Raw genomic sequence first — 18115 nt, 5'->3', positions numbered from 1 at the left:
TCATGTGATCCGCCCACTTCAGCCTCCCAAAGTGCTGGGATTACAGGCATGAGCCACTGCATCTGGCCCAAGAATAGTAGAATTTTCAAGAAAAATGATCATACCTTCCCAGAAAGTAACAGGGTCACCTACACAACAACCTAGTTCCCAGATTATATCAGCATAGAAAAAAATTCAACAATATTCTGATAAAAAGTAAAGCGTAATGAAGAGCCCTGGGTTTAGGCAACAAGAGATGAAAAAAGTCAGAAAAGAGTAAAGTTTCAGTGAAAGTGATCTGATTTCTGTGAGTCTAGGAAAGGCTTTAGCAACATATCATAGCATAACTAAGTCGATGTTTTTTGTTCTGCAGGTGAGGGTACCCAGGGCCTGTCAGGTCAAGTAGAAGAGAATACTGGGAGGTTAATGGAAGGTCCAGATGGGAGGACGAGCTCCCCTCCACCCAAACCTTCTTTTGGCAATACACTTCCCAGTCATCTGCAAAATGATTACTTAGCCAGTAGATTCATGAGGAAGTCGGGTGTTGAGGGGTCTGGTCGCAAAGGTGGACCCATGACATGGTGGGCGGCATGGTGCCATTCTTTATTCCAGTAGTGTGTGCCATCTGTGCCAAGACTGGCCGCTATGGGTTCGCCATAGACCACCTTCCCTGGAAAGATTAAAAGAAGCATTCATCACTTTAATTTATTCTTAAGAGGACCATGTGACAAACACATAAATATTAATCTTTTCTGCCCTAGCAGAGGGTAATAGCTACAGTTTAGCAGAATCCCAAACTATAATTTACTTTTGTGGACAGGATTTAAAAATCCATGATGAACATAAATATGAATGAGAAACAAACCTCTGTAAGTGTAAGCTATTCATATTTTAGATCCATTTTTACGGCCATATAACTTAGCAAAAGCTGGCCGGTACAAGAGCCGTTCTAATGAAACCTTCTCCAAAACCCTACCAGATAAACGCTATTGTTATCTCCATCAAAGGATGAGAATAAAGCTATGGAGTAATAACTTCTCCACTCCATATGTACACTCCACTTACATACACTCCATGTGGTGTGGAGATGGTAGAATTTGAACCCAGGCATATTGACTCCAGTGGTCCTAACTTTTATGCTTTATTACCCTGATGACAGATAATTATTAGTTAGGTCATATGGAATTCAACCACAGCATATTTCTGCTGCAAATCAATTGATAATCTTTTCATGCCCTTGAAAAAAAGAACTCCTCAAAAAACTTGTATTAAATGAAAGAACACTCAGATAATAAATTCTTAGCCAGAAATGCATATTTTAAAAATCATGCAAATGAGGCCATCAAAAAAGCATACAATGTTAGAAAAGTTAATAGTGCACAGTGAATTTGAATTTAAAATCAATCAGAATCCTATCTCTGATTAGCATTTGTCAGAATAATAGTTCTGCTGGCATCAACCTGATCATATTCAGGCAATCATTAAGGAGAGTGCACAGTAGAGAGATGCTGGCATACCAAATTAGTTCACTCTGGTTCATTAGATGCTGAGTTTTAGTTAAAATCCTGATATATGACTGAAATTAACAGATTTCCTCAGAGAGTACTGACAGTAGATGGCCACCAGTTGACTGAGTCATATCAAATTGGAACACAGCACCCTATTATTTCATAGATCCTTCTCCAAACTAGCCATCTTCCACTAGCTAGGTTAGGAATTTGGAAAACCATGAAAGCAAGGCTTACTGAAGCCTAAGAACTTCAATTCTTAAGTAACCAATTATCAATAAAAGTTATCCCCCAGGGACTCAGCCATGGCTAAGTTACTTTGCTTCCATGACGTACCCTACTAGATGAATCCCGTCCCCATTTGGATTCTTACTGCCCTATCCCCAGAAAAGGAGAAACACCATTAGCAATTCTTTCTAAATATAGAATAAGCAGCAATCGTTTTCAGTGAATGAAGAGGTAATGTACTATCTACGGGAGAACTGGGAAGATGGACACGATATTTTATTTGCAAATATGAAGGGACCTTCCTATTCCAAGGGAACGTCTTACAGATGCTTGGACAAGGAAAACTCAGAGACTTGATCTGCAATCACTTTACAAGTTGCTGACTGAGGATTTTCCATGGTGCTTTATCATCGAGGAAAGATCCTTATCACATGTTCTATTCAATCACTTGGCTCATCAAGGTGATATGGGAATATGGTTCCAAAAGTCCTACAATTTTAACAGCACTCAGGAAAAATTAAAAGTGTCAGCATCTACCGGGAGTCTGCCAGGACTGTTTTGAAACCAGATGACAGGTAATTTCCTTGGAAGGGCTTAGCTCCTTTAAAATGTGACAGGCCACTTTAGTATATACAGCAAGCTCTTTGTTAACTGGGCTATTTTCTACTTTCTCCCCATTTAGTATCTGTTAATATCCAAAATAAAATTTAAAAAGTGAAAATTCCTAACTGCATATTCTCTCTATTTTCTATTTCATTATTCCTAAGGCATTTTCAAAGGACTAAAAAGCATACAAGAACTAAAAAGGGGAAGGAAAACAGGAGGCCTGGATAATCCATAAATTGGATACTCAAACTGGATAATTCAGCATAGTTATGGGTTCTGTTAGACTTGGGCTAAAAATAAAATAACAATAAAAATAGCTAACACATGCATACCATTCTATAGTTTGCAAGGCTCCCAAATACAATCTCATTTGACCTTCATAGTTGCCTTCGTGCTGGTTTGACAGATGAAGAAATTGATGCTCAATGAGATTAATGTGCCCAGCACACACTGGCACTAAGTGGTACAGCCAGAATTAGAGTCATAGTATTATAATATCATATCATATGCACTATGTTACTAGGAAAAGTGCCATTTTTTATTTCTTGGGAAAGAGCATGTATTTCTAAATATTTAAGTCAACCACAGGCTATTTATGGATGTGGCTGAGCATTTTTCCAATCTCACTTACTGGTTTCATTTACTACACTTAGTTGGTTGGCAGTGAAGAGTGCTCTATCTGTCTTGAGCCTGGTACTATCCTGATTACATTCACAACTGGAGGGTTTCAACAGCTCTTAGGAGATAGGAACATCTTCATCATTAATCTCCTCCCACTGTCTTAGCAAGCTTCACATTAGGTTGTATCTTGTCTACCCATAGATGTTCTCTCCTTAGTTGTCCATTTTTTGGCTCAAACCCAAACAAAGAAAAGCCTCTGCCCTTTATGATGTAACCTCCCACTTAAAGGAGTTTCACCATTTGAGAGATATTCAAGATTTCCCAGTAATGAGCAGGTCAAACCAATCCAAACTCTCCACTGACCAGATGACCCATTTATTAGATGACGGTGTTAGAGCAGATGTTAACACCTTGTCTGGATCTGCCAGCAACGCTTCCTATTGAGTCCTGAGATCTGCTAGAGAAGGTTGAAAAATGCAGAGAAAAAGCATAGGCATCCAGGAGCAAAAGCCCTGGCCACTAACTAGGAGGCCAAACATATTTATAGAAATCAGTCTTCCTAGCCAAAAGCATAGAGCCAAACTTTCCTGGACTTTATTTTGATTCCAAACATTACATTTACAAAGGAAGAAAATAATTGAGAAGGAAAACACGTAGAAGCAGCTTGGTAGAATGGATCATACAAATTTAGGTTCAAATCCTGCTTTTGCTACTTTTTAGCTAGTGACATTGTACGAGGTAAGTCATTGCCCTTAGTCTGTTTTTCTCATCTGTGAAATGGGATCACAATGTCCTTCTAGTGTGGCAATTTTGTGAAGGTCAAATAAATTAATGTTTATGAAAGTACCCAGAATCTTCCTGGGACCGTGGAGACATTCCATGTTATGGGCTGAATTGTGTCCTCTGTACAAATCCACATGTTGAAGTCCTAACCCCTGGTACCTCAGAATGTAACTGTATTTGGAAAAAGGATCTTTATGGAGGTAGTAAATTTAAAGTGAGGTCATTAGGGTGGGCCCTAATTCAATAAGACTGTGGTTCTTATCTGAAGAGGAAATTTGGACACATATAGGGGAAGGTAACGTGAAGACACAGGAAGAAGGTGGCCATCCACAAGCCAAGGAGAAAAGCCTGGAACACATCCTTCCTCCACAGCTCTCAGAAGGAGCCAACCCTGCTCAACCCTGTTGTCACCTTGGTTTTGGACTTCAAAACTCCAGAACTGTGAGAAAATAAATTCCTGTTGTTTAAGCGGCCCAGTCTGTAACACTTTGTTACAGCAGCCGTAGAAAACTCATACACTCCACAAATGTTAGTTTCCTGATAGCCACACAATTCTATTTTTTTAATGGCCAGCTTTTAACTGCTATGCAATTTGATGTAATGTAAATCATCTTGTTCTAAATTTAAGGGACAATGGAGTGTTCTGATGTTCATATGCAAGAAAGAAGAAAGGCAGCCTGGCTAACATGGTGAAACCCTATCTCTACTAAAAGTACAAAAAATTATCCAGGTATGGTGGTGCACACCTATAGCCCCAGCTACTTGGGAGGCTGAGGCATGAGAATCACTTGAACCCAAAAGGTAGAGGTTGCAGTAAGCCAAGGTCATGCCACTGAACTCCAGCCTGGGCAAGAGAGTGAGACTCTTTTTCCAAAAAACAAAAAAGAGAAGAAAGGAAACTTGAGACTGAAAATCACCTTGACCCAGTGGCACACTGATTCTGCCTACAGCACTAGTGCCTAAGCATCAGTTCATTGCATGCAAGTAAATGAAACTTGGTGTATTCTTGTTCAACACTGCCAAGCAGCACTCAGCGTGACAACTTGGGAAGAGAGGGGCCACTGTGTGGATTTTTCTCCCCATCTTTTAAAACACAAGAGGAATATATGGGAGTTTACATAAAGAGTTTACATAAAATGGAAAATAGGAATACCAAAGCCTCTGTTGACAAAAAGAGTCAAACTCTGTAAAATACTTGAAGAGATTTATTCTAAGGCAAATTTGAGTAACCAATGGCCTATGACACAGCCCTCAGGAGATCCTGAGAACATGTGCCCAAGGTGGCTGGGACACAGCCTAGTTTTATACATTTTAAGGAGACAGGAGACATCAATCAAATACATGTAAGCATACATTGTTCTGGTCCAGAAAGGCAGGACAGCTCAAAGTGGGGGCTTCCTGGTTATAGGTAGATGTAAAAATTTTCTGATTGTCAATTGGTTGAAAAAGTTATTATCAATAGAAAGAAATGTTTGGATTATGATAAGGGACTGTGGAGACCAAAATTTTATCATGCAGATGAAGCCTCCAGGTAGCAGGCTTCAGAGAGAACAGATTGTAAATGGTTTTTATTAGACTTAAGGTCTGTGTTGATGTTAAATGCTGGTCAGCTTTTCCTGAATTCCAAAAGGGAGGAGGACATAATGAGGCATGTCCAACCCTCCCTTCCCAGCATGGCCTGAACCAGTTTTTCAGGTTAACTTTGAAACACCCTGACTGAGAGGAGAGGTCCATTCAGATGGTTAAGGGGTCTTAGAATTTTATTTTTTGTTTACACCTCTCTGCAAGAGAACTTTTTATTTTACAAAGACACGCCTATTAAGTAAAACTTTCTATTATAAGCAAAACTAAAGCCAAACGAAATCAAATCAAATAAACAACAATCAAATATACAAACACATTAAACAACCACAATCTAGCCCAGTTTACTGTGAGCTGCTTGAGATCTGAAATTGTCTTAATCATCTTAGCAAAGCTAATGCCTAGAGCACAGTACCTAGCATGCACTTGGCATCCAAGAACTTTGTTGTTTATGAAAAACATAAAGAAAATATTTGTTCAGTTCAAATGAGCATCATATTTTTACCCTAAATACAGGAACATGGATATAAAATAGAGGTAAACTTTATTAAGACAAGCTAAAACAAGTTTAACTGTAAACCAAAACAACAGCAAATCAGTGCATTGACAATTTCAGTCATAAATGGGAAACAAATAATGCCAGATACATAGCAAGTGGGGCATCAAGTTAAATTGCTGTGAGAAATTGCCACCATTCTAAACAAATCACAGAAAGGTAGTGAATTCATGAGCCTACAGGTTCTACTGGGAAGTACGAAGGTGAAGTGAACAAAGTATTTCCTAAAAAGCCATTAATGATCCCATATGCCAATACTGTGGCAGAAAAAGAACATGTATAGCTACTCAGACCAAAATTTAAAAAGGGTCTCTGAAGCCAATGACACACATTGACACATACATTCTTCGGACAAAAACTAGACTGTAGTGGGTGATAGAAGTCAGAGACTGGCAGACTGGACTGTCCACATGAAACACAATGACAGCTTGTTTGTCCAACTTCACACTTGGGCTATGGAGCAAGGGAGACAAACTCTGCTTCTGGAAGAAAAGGATAATGCTTTAGGGAGAAACACCTGATTCCCTTACCTCATCTTTGCAAAAGCATCTTCTCACAAGAAGGGTGGATGAGAACCAACCTAGTTCTATTAGGCTGGTGCAAAAGTAACTGTGGTTTTTCCCATTGAAAGTAATGGCAAAAACTGCAATTACTTTTGCACCAGCCTAATAGTTACTTAAGTTGGACAAAAAAAGACTTAACCATGAAATGGGCATTCTTTGCAAACTGTCAAAGGTGACACCACTTTCGATGGCTTGGACTTGAAAGTTTTCTTCTTTCTGTAACTTGCTTTTCACTTTTTATTGCAGAATGCTAAAAGAAAATATCAAGGCATGAGCAAAAAGAAAGCTCAGGCTTTGGATGCACTGAACATTCCCCACCTCTTCTTTCCCAGTTCACATAAAAATCCTGGTGAAGACAGACAAAAGGGAAAGAATCCAGAGCTGCACTGGGGTTGAAAAAGGATCATGGCTGACTAGGGTTTTGGTAGATTTTAGGAATGTGGAAAGCAGATGGGATAGCAATAATTCATAAAGAAAAGTTAGGCAGAGTGACAGCTTGACCTGAAGGAGTAGAAGGAGTCAAGAAGAGCTTTCCTCCTGGAGCAGAAAGGGCAGTGAAGGGGAGGGGAGGAGGAGGTCTGGGTCTCTCAACACTCACCCTCACCTCTGCTGGGAAATGAAGCTTCTTAGGTGGTGTTGATGCTAGACTGAGGTCCCCACACCTTAAACTGAAGCTGTCCAGTGACTATGTCCCATTTGCATTCACACAGCAAGTTCAGGAAACAGACATGCTTTGTGGAAGAGAAATTCCATGCCCACTCCCACACTGACCAACTGAACTGTCCTGTCCACATATGGACAGCCAAGGATGACCAGACTTTTGAAGAAAACACAAACAGCACATGCACACACAAAAAGGAAGACCAGGAGTTTTAAAAACTGAAAAATTGGCCGGGCACAGTGGCTCACGCCTGTAATCCCAGCACTTTGGGAGGCAGAGGTGGGCAGATCACCTGAGGTCAGGAGTTAAAGACCAGCCTGGCCAACATGGCGAAACCCTGTCTCAACTAAAAATACAAAAATTAGCCGGGCATGGTAGTGGACACCTGCTACTCGGGAGGCTGAGGCAGGAGAATCACTTGAACCTGGGAGGAGGAGGTTGCAGTGAGCCGAGATCATGCCAGCCTGGGCAACAGAGCAAGACTCCATCTAAAAACAAACAAACAACAACAACAAAAACCCTGAAAAATTGAACTAGAAAGAAACAGAGTAACCCAGGAAACAGAAGAGAATTTAAAAAAAAAAAATCTTCATTAGTATTCTTAGATTAAGAAGGTAGGCTGGGCCCAATGGTTCATGCCTGTAATCCCAACACTTTGGGAAGCCGAGGCGGAAGAATCACTTGAGCCCAGGAGTTCAAGACCAGCCTGGGTAACATAGTAAGACTATGTCTTTATATAAAAATAAATAAATAAACAAATAAAGTACAAAATTTTTTTCAAAAAGGAAGATCATGCATCTATCGAAAGAAAAACATTAAAAAGAATAAGCAACCATGGAAAAAAAGAGCACTTAAAAAACTAGAACGTTTTCTTGGAGATAAAGGTGTGATTACCAAGACACAAGTTTATTAGAAGGGCAGGAAAACAAAAGTATTTCCTAAATTGTAGAGCAAAAATTCAAATATTTTTTTAAAAGGTGACACTAGTTAAAGGACATGGAGGACTATGATGGAGTCCCAGGAAAAGAAAACAGAGGAAATGAATATGGAGGAAAACACAGAAGAAATTTTCAGAATCAAAGCTCAGTTGTCAGATTGATAACGGCCTCTGAACATGAAGGTAAATTTTTTAAAGGCCTACTACTAAATATAGCCTCGTCAGAGGTGTTCCAACCAGAGCGACTCCATCTTGAAGAGGGGCTGGGTAACATGAGGCTGAAACCTCCTGCGCTGCAGAACAGGATGCGGTAAAGAAGCTGGCCAAAACCCACCAAAACCAAAATGACAATGAGAGTGACCTCTGGTCATGCTCGCTGCTCATTACACACTAATTATAATGTATTAGCTATAATGTATTAGCTAAAAGACACTCCCACCAATGCCATGCCAGTTTACAAATGCCATGCCAACATCTGGAAGTTACACAATATGGTCTAAAAAAGGAGGAACTCTCAGTTGCAGGAATTCCCTGCCCCTTTCCTGAAAAACTCATGAATAATCCACCCCTTATTTAGCAGATATTCAAGAATTAACATTAAAAATACCCAATCAGCAGCCCCTGGGGCTGCTCTGTCTATGGAGTAGCCATGCTTTTGTTTCTTTACTTCCGTAATACACTTGCTTTCACTGTACTTTATGGACTCACACGAAATTATTTCTTGAGCAAGATCCAAGAACCCTCTCTAGGGGTCTGGATTGGGACCCCTTCCCAGTAATAGTCTTAATGAAATCTCTGGACATCTAAAATGAAGAGAAAGGATAAAAATCTTACAGATAATGAAAAGTTTGTGATAAGAAGACAAGAAATTGTATAGGGATTTGCCTGTTCCTCAGTAACACTGGATGCCAGTAGAGAAGGAAATTGTGCCTTCGTAATTCAGAAGGAACTATTTCGGAATCAAGAATTCCACGCCCATTCAAATCACCCAACAAGCCTGAAGACAAGGAATCAGAAAATTCACCTTTTACACACTTTTCCTTAAAAATTACCTGAAAATCTTCAAAGTAATTCAAGAAAAGGGGAGATATGGAAACCAGGAATCAGTATATCCAACCTCATTATCCCAGAATGACATCTCTACTGCAGGCTTAGCAAGCAGCTACGAAAAATGAAAGTGAAAGTCAGCAGATTCTCCTCCCACAAAGAATCTCTGCAAGTAGCGCTGATTCTATTCAATAGAAAGTGTGATGAAGAAGCTAGAACTCTTCATGATATGGTAAAGAAGGCACATATTTCTTTTCTCAACCTATTTTAAAAAGAGCTAATTGGAAAAATGTCAGGAGAAACAAGAAACTTTACAAGACAATAATGGTCTAAATATGTAGCAAACTAAAATAAGGCATGCTTTTGAGTCCTATTGGAATGAAGAAAACTCACTTGACCTTGACACTTGGAAATAGCTTCTCTGAGAATTAATTTGAATAACACTAACTTGTACTCCAAGTTAGTGCTATAAATTTCTCTGAAGTTCTTTTCTCACTAATAGTTTCTACAGAGAAGAATATTTCCATAATTTTACCCTGCGACAGTTCTAAATTTTAGACTTAACCTATAGAGAAAGCATGGAAGACGTAATCAGAGTTACAGTGTCTGTGTAAAGATAATAATACAGCTGGTAGACATCTGGAGGAGGCAGAGAGAGAGAGCATTTAGGGCCTCTAAGTTTCTTTTTCAGCCTATAGAGAAGAGATGTCAGGCTGGGTGCGGTGGCTCACACCTGTAATCCCAGCTCTGTGGGAGGCCATGGTGGGAGGTTAGCCTGAGACCAGCCTGGGCAACATGGTAAAACACCAACTCTACGAGAAATTTAAAAATTAGCCATGTACAGTGGTGCATGCCTATAGTCCCAGTCACCCTGAAGGCTGAGGCAGGAAGATTGCTTGAGCCCAGGAAATCGAGGCTACAGTGACCTGCGTTCTTGCCACTGTACTCCAGCTCCTGTGAGATCCTGCCTCTAAAAAAAAAAAAAAGGAATAGCTAAAACCCGTAAAATAAAACACGTAAAATTAAATATATTATTTGAATTGACATTTATTACTGACAAAACTCAGGAGGTGAGAAGTTTACAGGAACTAAATTACTCATTTTTCATAGTTGAGAGTCAAGTGATACTGTCAAAAATTACAAATCACTACAAACTTATAGTTTAGGATTTTAGAGGTAACCACCAAAAACTAAAGATAGATAAGTTTAAAATCACTGGCTCTAAAGAATGAGCTGAGAGAGAGAGAAGATATTTACTTTCCATTTAATACTTCATCATTTCCGCCCCCAAAATTAATCTTTTAATGATAAAGATAGCAAAATGATGATAATGTCTTAAATAAGAAATTTAAATGTAATGCCAAAAACCAAAAACCAATTACAATTACAAATTTTAAAACACCAAAACCAGCAAGGTGTGGTGGCTCACTCCTGTAATCCCAGTGCTGTGGGAAGCTGAGGCAGGAAGATCACCTGAGGCCAGGACCAGCTTGAACAACAAAGGGAGACTTCATTTCTACAAAAAATTCTTAAAATTGGCTGGGTGTGGTGGCCTACATGAGTAGTTGCAGCTACTTGGGATGCTGAGGTTGGGAGGATCATCTGAGCACAGGAACTTGAGGCCGCAGTTAGCTAAGATTGTGCTACTGCACTCCAGCCTGGGTGACAGAGAGACCCTACCTCTAAAAATAAATAAATAAACCCCAAGCCCATTAAATACAAACTTGATATCCAGGTCTTCCCAACTTCAGATCAATTTCTCCTTTGACAGAGTGGAGAGTGACAGAAAAAGTTTGGTCTTTGGGGACACATAGACTTGGACTTGAATTCCAAGTTTAGCACTTACTAATAAAGTGATCTTTGGCTCAATTCACCAATCTCTCCCAAGCCTCAATTTCATCAATCACAAAAGAGTGGTAAAATTGAGCATGAGGCATTATTATGACAATTTTTTAAAAGACAATGTGTATTAAAACGCACTGATAAGATAAGAATATAGTAAAACCTGAAATGAGATAAAAGAGATTAAAATACTACTATGTGCCAGGCACATATTAAGCACTCAGCAAGCTGTTAGTTGTTATCATTACTATCCCGCTCTTCTGGGTATAGAGCTGGCGATTGAACAATAAAATCAAATTTAATAGCATTATATTTCTAGGCTACCACAATGAAGCAATCAATAATTGGATCTCCTTTGTGCCTCCTGGAGCCGTGATTCTCAGGCTTTCATATCCATATGAATCACCTGGGGTTCTAGTTATAAGTGCACTTTCTGATTCAGGGAATCTGGATGGGCCCCAAGGCTCTGAGTGTCCAAGGAGCTCCCAGGCAATGTGGAGGCTGCACTCTAGGGACCACACTGTGAGAGTCAAGGCCCTTGAAGATAGAATGGGCTCCTGACGTCAGGTGATCCACCCGCCTCGGCTTCCCGAAGTGCTGAGGTTACAGGCATGAGCCACCTCGACCAGTCTGGCCAACATGGTGAAACCCTGTCTCTACTAAAAATACAAAAAAATTAGCTGGGCATAGTAGTGGGAGCCTGTAATCCCATCTACTCGAGAGGCTGAGGCAGGAGAAGTGCATGAACCCGGGAGGTGGAGGTTGCAGTGAGCCAAGATCACGCCACTGCACTCCAGCCTGGGTGACAAAGTGAGACTCTGTCTCAAAAAAAATAATAAAAATAAATAAAAAATAAAAAAGAATGGGCTGGCAATGGTATTTACAGATGGGAGATTTTCATAGTATAAATGTGTAAAACCGAACGATTTCTTATTTACATCTATCTTGCTCTTTTACATTTAGAAATGATGTGAGATAATAAATGAGTGCAGACAGGGTAGATGCATCTTCTGTAAGAGGTCAGTGTGGTCCAACAGCTCTTGTCCCACTGTACCTGCAGGGATCTGTCCTTTGGTTTGCTGATGCAGTCACCATGTGAACAGCTGGGCACAGTTTATGTCCACCCCTTCCTCTTTGGGCCCCTGCTTGATCCCATGCCTTGGTCACATGCATGGGGTAGGGAATCTTTCAAACTATTTTATTCTGAAGCAATGTCGCCTCTTTGACAATTGCATATGAGGGTATTTTCACAAGTATTATACTGTCACAGTAAGTCTGACTCAACTACAACGTTTAGGGTGGTATTTTAAATATTTCGTGTTTATAATTCCTTGGGGAAAATATGAGCAATGTCCCAAAAATTACATATGCAATTTGAACCAGCAATCCCACTTCTAGGAATCTACCCTCAAGATACCCATTTTGTGGTGGGCAGAAAGATGGAGCCCAACAGATGTCCACATCTTAATCCCCATATCCTGTGAATATGTTACTTTACACGGCAAAGGGATTAATAGATATGATTAAATTAAGGCCCTTGAAATGGGGGAAATTATCCTGAATTAATCAGGTAGGCTTAATATAAGGCGCCCTTAAAGTGAAAGAGAGAGGCAAAAAGGTCAAAATAATGTGATGTGAGAAGGTCTCAACCATTGTGGCTGGTGCTGAAGATGGAGGAAGGGGCCACAAGCCAAGTAATGCGATGGGCCTCACAAGGGCTGGCAAGGCAAGGGCCTCCTAGGACGTCAGAAAGGGATGCAGCCCTGCAGACACCTTGACTGTAGCCTGGTGAGACCCATTTCAGGCTTCTGACCTCCAGAACGAATGTGTCTTTCACAAATTGAAATGGCATATGCAAAAGGTCATCACTGTGGTTTCTCTTGAAACAGCTGAAGATCAGAAACAACCCAGATGTCCATCCATAGGGGACTCATTGAATAAATACAGTAGCATACTCTGTACTTACAAAAAAGAATGAGGAAAATTTCTGTGTCTAATGTGGGCTGACCTTCAGAACATATTTTCAAGTGGAAAACAAAGCAATGTGTAGACAAGGTGTACAGTATGCTATCTTTTATGTAGGAAAGAAGATCTATATTCTTATTTGGTAAAGAGAAACATGGTAAAGATAGGCCAGAAATAAATTAATAAAAATCATTACTTATACTGTATGGGAAGAAGGAGCTAGAGAAGGCAAGTAAAACTTCATTGAACATTTTTAGATATAACTTTGACTCTTGGACCATGCAAATGTTTTACAGATTCAAGAAATAATATTGAATTTTAAAATAATTTACAATAAAATTAAAATATCTGTATTTACTAGTTTTCTGCCTATGATCTGTATTCTAAAACCCTCTCTAGACTTTTACTTTGCTCCTAATGGAATTCTATCTCAATGAAAAACAAATACCCAAGATCAAGAAACTGCTTCCTGACAGAACTGTCAAAATTGGAGCTTGAAGATGGGTTAGAAGTGAAAATTTCTGCTGATCTCACTGTTCCTTAAATAATATTCTGACATTACGGACCTGGTACACGACTTAACAAAGCAAATAATTACAGACCAACTCATCTCATAGAGTTGGCAACAGCACCATCTGGTGGGAAAAACCTATAACTTTAAAATTGCAGTACTTATATTTTCTTTTTTAGGGGTGAAATTCTTTTACATACGAGAGTAGCAATCAGAAATGGTTGGTTAATAAGACATTATTAACTCCTATGTGAAATAAGCCTACTCTTAACACAAAATATTGATGGATTACATTTTAAAAGTGCACACAGCTTGCACAAATCATTACTGAACCTTAATGCAACAAGAAGAAATTTTGACAAAATTTATTTTGGTATCAATTATATACATGCCAAAACCATGCGGTGGGTCATGCTTGTAATCCCAAAATTTTGGGAGGCCAAGGTGAGAGGACTGCTTGAGCCCAGGAGTTCGAGACTAACCTGGGCAACATGGCGAAACCCTGTCTCTACAAACAATTTAAAAATTAGCTGGGCATAGTGGCGCATGCCTGTGGTCCCAGCTACTTGGGAGACTGAGATGGGAGGATCACTTGGAAGTTAGAGGCTGCAGTGAGCCGTGATTTTACCACTGCACTCCAGCCTGGGCAACAGAGTGAGACCCATTATTTTTATAATGAATCTTATAAAAATACAGCCTGTTTTAATAAAAAAAAAACAAAAACAAAAAAAACAGCAAGGTTGAATTATAAGACGGTCTCTGATTATCTGTATTCCTAAAATTGAGAGGACAGAAGCTACCATGGGCCTAAAGTCATTGAGTAAAATGCACCTTATTTGTTTTTCGTCCTTTCTCTACCAGTATTGGCAAAAGAATGAAATCATTTATTTGCCCAATGCTTATCAAAAATAGGAGATTTTCTCTTTCCTTTAAGATGAATATTTACATGCTAGACTGAACTAGAGAACTGAGGCAATTAGGCAATTTGGGGTAAAAATAACTTAGGTTTTAAAATCTTAAAATAACTATCATGAAAACACCATTTGGATAATTGCTTCAATTGCTCCAACACCCAAGTGGCTGTCAGATGAATCAATTCAATTCAAAAGAAATTTATTGAGCATGTACTAGGTGCCTTGCACTGCCCTGATTTAGGTAGAGGGAAGGGTAGTGGAGCTGCCTAAGAGATAGGGAAGCTTCTTCAAAATTAATGAAAGAGGGCTAGGCATGGTGGCTCACACCTGTAATCCCAGCACTTTGGGAGGCCAAGGCGGGCAGATGATTAGAGGTCAGGAGTTTGAGACGAGCCTGGCCAACATGGTGAAACCCCGCCTCTACTAAAAATATAAAATTTAGCTGGGTGTGGTGGTGCTCACCTGTAATTCTAGCTACTCAGGAGGCTGAGGCAGGAGAATCGCTTGAACCCAGAAGGCAGAGGTTGCAGTGAGCCGAGATCACACCACTGAACTCCAGCCTGGGCGACAAAGCGAGACTCCATCACAAAAACAAACAAAAACCTGAGAGCTTTGCATTTAACTATCGTATTTAAAAGTGGCTGCTAGTGGCATTGAGTGTGGGGGCATGTGGCTAAAGGAAATGTCCTGGGGTCCCAAGGATGGAGAAGAAATAACAAAGGAAACCTGAAGGTAGAGAGGCAAGGATGAAGATGAACAAAAGTGGGGGAAAACAGACACACATAAGGATAAACGAAACCAGGAGGCTAATAAAAAGGGAGGAAGAAAAGTTGTGAAAATCCACATGCACTCTCTCCTAAACTGAAGCAGAGGCCACAGACATGGACTTTCCTCTTCAGCTAACACTGAGTTCTAAGTGAGGTTACATTCAGGAATTACCGTCTCTCCTTGCATCCGCTATCACCTTAGCTGCAGACTTGCTCATCACATGCACAATGTAGAGAGGACAGTTCACAGCGCCGGCTATGGTGATGGCTCTCAGCGTGGCCTCTGCCTCCACTGCCTCTGGGCGGCACAACTCGTGACCCTCAGGGCCTGTTATCCCCAGAGCCAACATCTTCTTTGCTCCCTAAAAAGACAGCAGGAATGTGCATATGTGCAAGGAAGGTTTACTAATGACAGATATCATTATTTTATCATAAATTAAATGCAATGCCAGGCTTTTGATCTGTTAGGTATAGGGGTGTGTGTGTGCATGTGTGTGTGTGTGTGAACATGTTTGTGTGGGTGTATATATACAACATGTATATTTGGTAAGAATAAATTTGATATTCTAATCATATAAGTTAATTTTCCATATGCATATTTTACCATCACTTTTTTTTATTGAAAAGGGGAAAAACCAAGCACAGGCAACCAAAGCAAAAATGGACAAATGGGATCACATGAAGTTAAAAAGCTTCCGCATAGCAGAGGAAACAATCAACAAAGTGAAGAAACAACCCATGAAATGGGAAAAAATATTTGCAAACTACCCATCTGACAAGGGATTAATAACCAGAATATATACAAAACTAAAACAACTCTACAGGAAAAAAATTAATAATCTGATTTAAAAATGGGCAAAAGATTTGAATAGAGATTTCTCCAAAGAAGACATACAAATGGCAAACAGGCATAGGAAAGGTGCTCAATATCACTGATCATCAGAGAAATGCAAATCAAAACTACAATGAAATATCATCTCACCCCAGTTAAAATGGCTTATATTAAAAAGACAGGCAATAACAACTGCTGGTAAGGATTGGAGAAAAGGGAACCTATGTACACTGTTGGTGGGAATGTAAATTAGTAAAACTGCTATGGAGAATAGTTTGGAAATTCTTCAAAAAACTAAAAATAGAGCCTACCATATGATCCAGCAATCCCACTGCTGGACATATATGCAAAAGAAAGGAGATCAGTATATCGAAGAGATGTACCTGCATTGCCATGTTTGTTGCTGCACTGTTCACTACAGCCAAGATTTGGAAGCAACCTAATTTGGAATTTGGAACCTGATTTGGAATCAACAGATGAATAGATAAAGAATATGTGGTACATATACACATAAAAAGAATGAGATCCAGTCATTTGCAACAACATGGATGGAACTGGAGGTCATTATGTACGTGAAATAAGCTAGACACAGAAAGACAAACATCACATGTTCTCACTTATTTGTGGGATCTAAAAATTAAAACAATTAAACTCATGGAGATACAGAATAGAAGTATGGTTACCAGAGGCTGGGAAGGTTAGTGGGGAGGGATGGCTGTGGGGAGAGGGGGAAGGTGGGGATGGTTCGTGTGTTTAAAAAAAAAAGTTAGAATGAATAAGATCTAGTACTTGATAACACAACAGGGGCACTATAATCAATAATTGCACCTTTTGGCCAGGCGCAAGGCTTACACCTGTAATCCCAGCACTTTTGGAGGTGGAGGTGGGCAGATCACGAGGTCGGGAGATTGAGACTATCTTGGCTAAAACGGTGAAAACCCATCTCTACTAAAAATACAAAAAAGTAGCTGGACATGGTGGTGGGCACCTGTAGTCCCAGCTACTCAGGAGGATGAGGCAGGAGAATGGCATGAACCTGGGAGGCGGAGCTGGCAGTGAGCAGAGATCATGCCACTGCACTCCAGCCTAGGCAACAGAGCGAGACCCTGTCTCAAAAAATAATAATAAAAAAATAAAAAATAATTGCACCTTTTAAAATAACTAAAAGAGTATAATTGGATTGTTTGTAACACAAAGGGTAAATGCTTGAGGGGATGGATCCCCAATTTTCCATGATGTGATTCTTATGCATTGCAAGCTTGTATCAAAATATCTCATGTACCTCATAAATATATACATCTACTAGGTACCCCACAAAAATAAAAAAAAATTAAAAAATAAAAGGTGAAAAAGATATGAAGTTATTTCTAATCACAATCTTTGAAAAGCAATATCTATATTTAAGATTTAATATTGATTCTAACAAACAAAATAAAAATACTATGGATCCTTGTTGAAGTGACTCCCTGTCATACTATGTAATCAGTTTTACTTTTCTTGTGGAATAATCCTCTTCACTTGCTCCCCAACCCAACCCACTAAATGGTATTGGACCTGTTCTCTTTCTTCTTCAAAATGTTATTTCTTCCTTACAAAAAGGGCATGAAGTCCAGACTCAGAGTGGTAAAAAGACTTCCTGATGTCATGAAACTATAAAGCAGAAGAGTCCAATTTAAACCCTGGTCTGTTTTTTGTTTTGTTTTGTTTTGTTTTTACAGCTCACGCTCTCATCTCATTATTCCTCTCTGCCTTGTGGCCACTGAGCCTCTATCTCACTCACTTTAATGGGAGCTGAGCCTAGGGAGTTTAAAAAAAAAGTCAGCTAATATAAAGGGCAAGAGACAGCTCTTTAAATCTTGCAGACGGTGTACCCTTCAGGCATTAATAATGGGACTAACATGAGAAATAAATATCATCTAGATTCTTCCAGAGTACATTTTAATATCCAGTTTCTGAAAAGAGCAGGGCTTTAAACAGCTACCTAATACACTGCTTAAGTCATCAGATGACACTGATGTTGTCCACGCTTTGGTATTCTGAACCGGCAGCCTGAGCTTCTGAAAAACAACAAAGCCAAAACTGTGCTGGAGGACACAAAGAAAAGTATTTGTGTTTTCATAACAGCACATGTTTGAGATCTAAGAGCTAGTTTGCAGGGGGAAGTCCTCATTCTAGTGCATATACCACCTGCATAAAGCTGAGAGCAGGGACTCG

General features: G+C 39.6%; 1 protein-coding gene across 7 annotated transcripts in view; it reads right to left on the bottom strand.

The window, feature by feature from the left end:
• DPYS (dihydropyrimidinase) overlaps positions 1 to 18115 on the bottom strand; it is an 87430-nt gene that overhangs the window by 49193 nt on the left and 20122 nt on the right. For all 7 annotated transcript variants that reach the window (XR_007728139.1, XR_007728140.1, XR_007728137.1 and 4 more), the window contains exons 4-5: positions 15242 to 15431; positions 493 to 649 (exon numbers count right to left, since the gene is read on the bottom strand). Coding sequence is in view for 3 of the 7 variants with exons in the window: in XM_050800697.1 (XP_050656654.1) it covers positions 493 to 649; positions 15242 to 15431 (347 nt within the window). In the remaining 4 variants the exon portion in view is untranslated. The remainder of the gene's footprint in view (positions 1 to 492; positions 650 to 15241; positions 15432 to 18115) is intronic.

The sequence above is a fragment of the Macaca thibetana genome, chromosome 8, assembly GCF_024542745.1.
Source record: "Macaca thibetana thibetana isolate TM-01 chromosome 8, ASM2454274v1, whole genome shotgun sequence".
Classification (NCBI taxonomy): domain Eukaryota; kingdom Metazoa; phylum Chordata; class Mammalia; order Primates; family Cercopithecidae; genus Macaca; species Macaca thibetana.
Note: the sequence above shows the minus strand (reverse complement) of the source record. Positions and strands in the feature narration are given on the sequence as shown.